The 8,781-nt window shown below is 42.0% G+C and overlaps 1 protein-coding gene across 1 annotated transcript; it reads right to left on the bottom strand.

Annotated features, from left to right (window-relative positions):
* Positions 1 to 4,150: 4,150 nt before the first annotated feature.
* On the bottom strand, positions 4,151 to 6,205 carry LOC133751441 (disintegrin and metalloproteinase domain-containing protein 29-like). The gene has a single exon (XM_062181486.1). The coding sequence runs from the start codon at positions 6,203 to 6,205 to the stop codon at positions 4,151 to 4,153; it is 2,055 nt and encodes a 684-aa protein (XP_062037470.1).
* Between the last annotated feature and the right edge of the window lie 2,576 nt (positions 6,206 to 8,781).

Here is an 8,781-nt window from a genome sequence, read left to right as displayed (position 1 = left end):
AGAAACCCTGAAAGATATAGGGACTGGCAAAGTTGATCCAATATGGGAAAATACCCCAGGAGCACAGGCAGACAAAGCCAAAATTAACTATTGCGTTGCATCAAATTGAGAAGTTTCTGTACTGCAAAAGAAACAGTCAGGAGAGTGAAGAGGCAACCGACAGAATGGGAGAAAATATTTGCAAACTACGTAACAGATAAAGGGTTGATAACCACAATCTACAAAGAAATCAAGAAACTCCACAACATCAAAACAAACAACCCACTTAAGAGATGAGCCAAAGACCTCAACAGACATCTTTCCAAAGAGGAAATCCAAATGGCCAACAGACACTTGAAAAAATGTTCAAGATCACTAGCAATCACGGAAATGCAAATCAAAACCACAATGAGGTTTCACCTCACCCGGGTGAGAATGGCTCACATTCAGAAATCTACCAACAATAGATGCTGGAGAGGATGTGGGGAAAAAGGGACACTAACCCACTGTTGGTGGGAATGCAAACTGGTTAGGCCACTATGGAAGTCAGTCTGGAGATTCCTCAGAAACCTGAATATAACCGTACCATTCAACCCAGCCATCCCACTCCTTGGAATTTACCCAAAGGAAATTAAATTGTCAAACAAAAAAGCCATCTGCACCTTAATGTTTATTGCAGCTCAATTCGCAATAGCTAAGACCTGGAATCAACCCAAATGCCCATCAACAGTAGACTGGATAAAGAACTTATGGGATATGTACTCTGTAGAATACTATACAGCAGTCAAAACCAATGAAACCCGGTCATTTGCAACAAGATGGAGGAATCTGGAAAGCATCATTCTGAGTGAATTAAGCCATTCACAAAGAGACAACTATCATTTGTTTTCCCTGATATGTGACAACTAACTGAGCACCAAAGGGGAAACCTGTGGAAGTGAAATGGACACTATGAGAAACAGTAACTTGATCAGCTCTTGTGCTGACTGTTGTTGTGCAATGTAATACTTCATCCATTTTAGTATTTTTTTGTTCTAGTACTAGTGGTTGAACTCTGTAATTAACACACAATTATTCTTAGGTGTTTAAATTTCAACTGAAAAGTGATCCCGGTTAAATAGAAGAATGAGAAAAAGAGAGGGAGGAGATGTACAATTGGGGACATGTTCAATTGGACTTGCCCCAAATGATGGAGTTAGAAACGTGCCAGGGGATTCCACTACAATCCCATCAAGGTGGCATGTACCAATGCCATGTCACTAGTCCATGTGATCAATTTCAGTTCACAATTGATCACACTGATAGATCTAAGAGTCAAAGGGACACACAAACAAGACTAATGTCTGCTAATACTAACTGATAAAATCAAAAAGGGAGAGAACGATCCAATATGGGAAGTGGGAGACACAGCAGACTCATAGAATGGCAGATGTCCTAAATAGCGCTCTGGCTTCAGAATCAGCCCTTAAGGCATTTGGATCTGCCTGAAGAGCCTATGAAAGTATTTTAGGCATGGAAAGCCAAGACACTCTGGAAATAAAAAGAAGAAGACCTAAATGAAAGATCTCAGTGAGTGTGATCCCAATGGAAAGAATGGGGCCATCAAAGAAGGAGGTACCTTTCTCTGAAGGGAGGAGAGAACTTCCACTTTGACTATGACCCTGTCGGAATAAGATTGAAGTCAGCGAACCCTAAAGGCTTCCATAGCCTTGGCAACTCATGACTAGAGCCTAGGGAGATTACTGACGCCATAAACAAGAGTGCTAAATTGTTAAATCAACATCAAGAGTCACTGTGTACTTATGTCCCATGTGGGATCTGTCCTTAATGGGTTGTCCAATGTGAAGTAATGATATAGCTAGTACTGAAACAGTATTTTTACAGTTTGTGTTTCTGTGTGGGTGCAAACTGATGAAATCTTCACTTAGTATATACTGAATCGATCTTCTGTATATAAAGATAATTGAAAATGAAAAGAAAACTTGGGGTTAAATTGGAAATTACATAGAAAATTAATTTTTAAAAAAACATCATGTTGGATCTCTGTCATTAATGTGCTGTACACTGTTATTTAATGCTATAACTAGTACTCCAACAGTATTTTTCACTTTGTGTTGCTATGTGAGGGCAAACTGTTGAAATCTTTACTTTATATATACTAAACTGATTTTCTGTATATAAAGAGAATTGAAAATGAATCTTGATGTGAATGGAAGGGGAGAGCGAGCGCGAAAAGGGGAGGGTTGTGGGTGGGAGGGAAGTTATGGGTGGCGGAAGCCATTGTAACCCATAAGCTGTACTTTGGAAATTCATATTCATTAAATAAAAGATAAAAAAAATAAAAGAAATAAAAGGAAAAAGGGGAAAAATGCTATGAGCCCCACATCGGCAAATGCTTTGGCAATCAACTGAAACAAAATATCATGTAGTTTCTTTCTAATTCTAGTTTCAATAATGGCCTTTGAATCAGGAAATAATAATCCTTTTTATTAAGTGGACATCAGTCTTGATCTTAATGGTTTTTGGCATCAGGTACAAAAGCAACAACCAGGGACTCTGATCCATCAGGGATGAAGATCCTGGTATTCCCACCAGATCAGCCACCTGGACTGGAAATGCTGGCCAACAGAGCTTTATAAAAGATGTACAAATCCAATGTCATAGGTGGCCCCTCTATTGATTCTCACTTCCTGCATCCTTCTCCTTTGTTGTAGCTATCCTATTTTAGATTTTTTATTTTCAGATAGACTTTATTTGAGATATTTAAATAGAAGTGATACCATCCTTACTGCTTATCTCCCCCTTCATCATGTTCACTAATCCAAAGTGATTTTTTGGTTAGTTCAGATAAATTTTTGTGTGTTTCATACATAGCTCCATCGTATCATTTATGGACAGGCAATCTTGTGACAACTTCTCAGATTTCAAATGTGAGATATTACAACTGGGGTAAGCAGAGTAACAATGAAATGATTTATCCATAAAAATGACTCTTTACCTGGTAATTGTACTATAAAGATAAGTGGAAGAATGTGATTGTCGGAATACTGCAGGCTTAGCACAACAAAGAATAGATATGAGAATAGTGTGCTGGTTGCAAATAGCAAATATTAAGTTCGTAAAGAGTTCTAGGCATGTCTTGCTTTCTTTTAATCATCATATAACTCTGGAGAAATACATTTCTTTTCTAATTTAAAGTGATCAATTGTACTCTAAAGATTAATACTTTGTAGCCACATAAATAGAAGTTGGTAGAAAATGTCAAAATTTAAGCTGCATAGGGCAAAATAGTTTTTCCTTTTCCTTCCTTCCTTCCTTCCTTCCTTCCTTCCTTCCTCCCTCCCTCCCTCCCTCCCTCCCTCCCTCCCTCCCTTCCTTCCTTTCTTTCTTTCTTTCTTTTTTTGAGAGGCAGAGTGGACAGTGAGAGAGAGACAGAGAGAAAGGTCTTCCTTTGCCGTTGGTTCACCCTGCAATGACCACTGCAGCCGGCACACTGTGGCCGGTGCACCGCGCTGATCCGAAGCCAGGAGCCAGGTGCTTCTCCTGGTCTCCCATGCGGGTGCAGGGCCCAAGGACTTGGGCCATCCTCCACTGCATCCCGGGCCATAGCAGAGAGCTGGCCTGGAAGAGTGGCAACCGGGACAGAATCCGGCGCCCCGACCAGGACTAGAACCCGGGGTGCCGGCACCGCAGGCAGAGGATTAGCCTATTGAGCCACAGCGCCGGCCAAAATAGTTTTTTCAAATGCTTCCTTGTCACGACAAATGTTTCTTATGTTCATTGTTTACCAGTAACAATAATATAGACAAATAACAGAAGGCTAGTTGATAACTACTTGGAAAAATATGTTAACAGTGTTATCACAGGTGTGTATTAAATGAAACGGACTTTGCTTCTAGTGCATCAGAAACATTGGAATGTGAACTTAAGTACAGTTCCTATTTCTACTGAGTCGCAGGGTTTTAGGCTTACCTGTAGAGGTGAAGGAGCACAGTCACGGAGCAAATGTCAACAAAATTAACAAACAAAGTTCACTTTTTAATTGATCTGATTTTAATTCAAGATAAAAACTCACAATTCCTAAGAGATGTTGAGATTTCCAGTGTTTGTTGAACAATCCGCCCAGTTACATCCTATGTGATTTTCTCCTCATGTGGACTCCTAGTAGTATTTACAAAGATTCATCACTTTCATATTCATCTTCCAATACTTTCTTCTCTATATATCGTTTTGCTGTTGTAAGGGCACCAATGACTATTGCAGCCATAAAAAGAGTGACACGAATACATATTAAAATTAATTCATAGCTGACTTTACCGCGGATATTGGGTTTAATACCAACTTCTTTGTCAGGTAGGGGGCCACTATCTACACTACCACCTTGTCCTTTTTGTTCACAATTTGGTGGTTTCCATCCACGCAAACAATGACAGTTATTTTGGTTGTTACACACTCCATTGTAATTGCAGGTCTTCACATCACAGTCAAAGTTCATGTCTGAATGAAAAGTACAATTCTGGTTCAAACAGAAGCTTCCTGGACCACATGTGGCACCATCGACAACAAGCCCCATTTCTGGAAGATCTGACCCATGATGTATTTCATATCCAAAGCATTCTTCCTGTTTAACATCCTGCACTAATATGCGTCTAAATGTAGTGTGCAGTCCTCCACCAGGTATTTCCTTGATTGTTCCACAGTGCAGCATTCCACATAAAACATCATCTTGTTCACATTTAAAAGGTACGCTTCCAGGTCGTTGCAACCTAATCCCACAGTTTCCAAATCGATCACCAATAATATTCAATTTTTCATAACATGCTTTTGGGCCATCACCTACTTCATATCCAAAAAGGGCTTGGCATTGCATATCACGGTCACTGCAGTTTCCTCTTACACAAACGGCTAGCGGTGAACATGGGGTTCCATCCTGGATGTAAAAGTCATCTGGGCAGTTTTCTGTTTTCCCATCACAATACTCTGGCAGATCACAAATCCCATGAATATCTCTGCAAATGACTCCAGGGGCAGATAATTTGCACTTCTCGTTGCAGCAAGGAGTATGGTCACAATCACTGCCAAGGGTGAGGGCACAATTAGTACCACAACATTTATTTTCAGTACATTCTTTAAAGGAGCCACAGTCACATTCCTCCTGCTGATTTCTTATCTTGTCTCCACAACGAGGAGCTATGTAAGGAAAATTATCATACGGAATATTTGGCGTACTCAAGCAAGGATCCCAGAAAACAACACGATGATACACACCATGATAAGAGCAATTGCTCAGCATATCCTGAAGACCAGGCACAGGAGCCATGACACAAGTGCTTCTTCGGAAACATCGGCAACCCTCAATATCATGATTCAAGCCCATGTTGTGACCTAATGCATGAGCTGCAATGCTCGCAGCCACAAATATGTGATACCGTGATACATATACAAAAAATGCACCCCAGTTAGGATTGCATATACCTCCTTGGCTGGCATAATAATTATACCCTGCAATTGCATGACCGGTGTAAAGCACAGAAGTAGAATGTTGAAAATATGGATAAACGTCCCATAATTTCCACAAACCAAAATCAGTTACAGCACTTTGTGGATGTGGTCTTTCTGTTACCTCCATTTGATCTTCTCCAGTCCATATGCACAACATACGTATGGCAGCATTTAGGGATGCTGGCCGATAAATGGAATGCAGGATATTGTTCATAATAACCACATTCTCTATTATCTGGGTCTGATTTGTGTTTGTAAAGTATAAAGAGGAAGAAACTGTGTAGTGCAGTCTCAAGACTTTATAATGTACCTGCCACATATAAACAGGACCTGCTCTCGGAGTTTCGGCATGATTTTCCTCTTCAGAGGCTTGATACGTGTCTTTCCCTCCAATTTTACAGTGCTTAGCCTCCTCTTCTCTCTCCTCTGACACAAGCAGGGAAATCACATGCTCAAATTTCAAAGAAGCCTCCAGTGGTTTGATTTCGTAAGTGAAGTCATCCACTTGCAGCATGCCACGCAGACCTCCGTTGCAGGTGTCCATTGTGGCCATGGACCCAGGAACCCCTTCCAGGTAGCTGTAGTAGTAACAGTCTCGGGGGACAAATGGGTAGTCTTCCTGCATAGCACCCTGGTCATTGTCGGTAATAACAGGAAAATTTCTGGGCACCAAGCTCTTCTTGAGCTTCATGTGGAGCACGTGTCTTCGGCCTTGGAAGCGCATGCTGTAGGATAGCTGGGCTGGTGCCTGAACTCTACCCGTCCTGTGGGGCACCTTTCTTGGGATGATGATTTCAGAAGAAGTGAAGCGCCATCCTGGTGGGGCATGGGAGCAGCTGGCAGGGAACAGGAGTGTCCAGAGCACATGCAGCCAGAGAGCTCCTGTTAGTTGGGCCTGGGTGCAGGCAGGCCCCATGAGGAAGGGAGCAAATGCAGTCAAGTGGGAGCAGGGAAGACCATCCCTTGAAATCAGCTTTCCCACCAGGGCAGTGATTAGGAGACCAGAGTGTGGCTACAGGTGAGAGGTGGAGGGGAAATGTTGGTCTATTACACAACAATTGTGTGACACTCAGAAGATTCTGTCCTGAGCTGAGGACCCGTAGGGCAGAGGTCCTATGGAAGAGACAAAATGTGGGGGCAACCTGGGCTGAAGCTAAGATTCTAAAGAGACAATATGTGGAGAAAAAAATTGGTTTGTGTAATTTTCAGAGAGTTATTGATTTTTCTTTTATTTAAGATTTATTTAATTTATTTTAAAGAGGTACATTGATAAGGAGAGACAGAGAGAGAGAGGTCTTCCATCTGCTGGTTCACTCTCCAGATGGCCTCAACAACCAGAGTTGCGCCAATCCAAAGCCAGGAGCTCCTTCTGGGTTTCCCACGTCGGGGCAGGGGCCCAAACTCTGGCCATCTTCTACTGTTTTCCCAGACCATAGAAGAGAGCTGGATTGGACGAGGAGGAGCTGAGACTAGGACCACTGCCCATATGGAATGGCGGCGCTTCAGACCAGGGCTTTAACCCGCTGCGCCACAGTGCCCGCCACTGATTTTATTCTTAAATCATTGTAGCAAAGGATAAATTCATGATTAAAAGTAGTAGTGGTGGGGCGGAGCCAAGATGGCGGATAGTGAGGACGTGTTTGGGAAATAAACTTTCATAAAAGTGGAATTACTGTAGCCTCAGGAAAAGACTCAAAAAAAAAAAAAACTGCACAGGAAACGCTTCCGGATCTTGTGGATGAGACACAGAGGACTTACAGGGAACCCACCGCGTGGAAAACCAACCGAGACGAGCCGAGCAGCGGCAGCGGCAGCGGCGGGAGGGGAGCCAGAGCCACAGAATCTCGCCAGCGCGGGAACGGAGGTCGGTAAGACAAAGACCTGAGAAGTCCGAGACATTGGGGGGAGGGGGAACAGAGGCCTCTCCCTTCACTCACCAAGCAAAACAAAGAGCACCGCGATTTTACATATGTAAAGCTCAGCCAAACTCAGTATCTTTAGCGAAACTGGAGAACACATTGAGGGCTGCATAAACTCTGTGTATGGTCCCAGGGGTAGATCAAACGAATACTCACAGAGGCTAGATTTCAACTACCCTCAACTCCACTCCCAACTGAATCAAAAGAAAAAAAAAAAGAGAGAGAGAGAGAGCGTCCCAGCAAGGAGCAAGTAATCTGGGAGAGTCACTCTTTACACAGCCTTAAACCTCAGGAAACAAGCATAGCTCTCTGGCCACACCCATCACAGCCCCTAAGGCTCCAACGAAACAGACAGCTCACTTAGAGGCATAGTATAACGAGAGAAAAAAAAAAAAACCACCACAAATTATCTCTAATATGCCAAGCAAGAAACATAGAAGCGGAGGTACCAAAAATAAGGAAGGCACTATGACGCCCCCAAGTGAACAAGACACGCCAATGCAAGATTATGAATATGAAGATGAAGAGATAGAGCAAATGCAAGAAACAGATTGCAAAAAATTCATAAGAACATTAAGAAGTTCTCAAAAACAAATTCTTGAACTACAGAAATCCTTAATGGACAAGATAGAAAATCTCTCCCGTGAAAATGAAATATTAAGGAGGAATCAAAATGAAATGAAAAAATTAGTGGAACAGGAAACTGCGACACTGGCAAAAAACCTCAATGAAATGAAGAACTCAATAGATCAAATGGCAAACACATTAGAGAGCCTTAAAAACAGAATGGATGAAGCAGAAGAGAGAATATCGGAATTAGAAGACAGAGAACAGGAAAGGAAACAGTCAAATCAAAGAAAAGAAGAAGAAATCAGAAATCTAAAAAATACTGTCAGGAATCTACAGGATACTATTAAAAAACCCAACATTCGGGTTCTAGGTGTTCCTGAAGGCATGGAAAGGGAGAAAGGATTAGAAGGCCTTTTTAGTGAGATACTAGCAGAAAATTTCCCAGGTTTGGAGAAGGACAGAGACATCCTAGTACAGGAAGCTCAGAGAACCCCTAATAAACATGATCAAAAGAGATCCTCACCACGACACGTCGTAATCAAACTCACCACAGTGAAACACAAAGAAAAGATCCTAAAATGTGCAAGAGAGAAACGCCAGATTACTCTCAGAGGATCTCCAATTAGACTTACAGCTGATTTCTCATCAGAAACCCTACAAGCCAGGAGAGAATGGCGAGATATAGCCCAGGTACTAAGAGAGAAAAACTGCCAGCCCAGAATATTATATCCTGCAAAGCTCTCATTTGTGAATGAAGGTGAAATTAAGACCTTTCACAGCAAACAGAAATTGAAAGAATTTGTCGCCACTC

The sequence above is a fragment of the Lepus europaeus genome, chromosome 22 (genome assembly GCF_033115175.1).
Source record: "Lepus europaeus isolate LE1 chromosome 22, mLepTim1.pri, whole genome shotgun sequence".
Lineage (NCBI taxonomy): Eukaryota > Metazoa > Chordata > Mammalia > Lagomorpha > Leporidae > Lepus > Lepus europaeus.
Note: the sequence above shows the minus strand (reverse complement) of the source record. Positions and strands in the feature narration are given on the sequence as shown.

Coding starts and splice junctions, on each gene's coding strand:
- LOC133751441 (XM_062181486.1), bottom strand. CDS start 6,205: ATGCGCTTCCAAGGCCGAAGACACGTGCTCCACATGAAGCTCAAGAAG.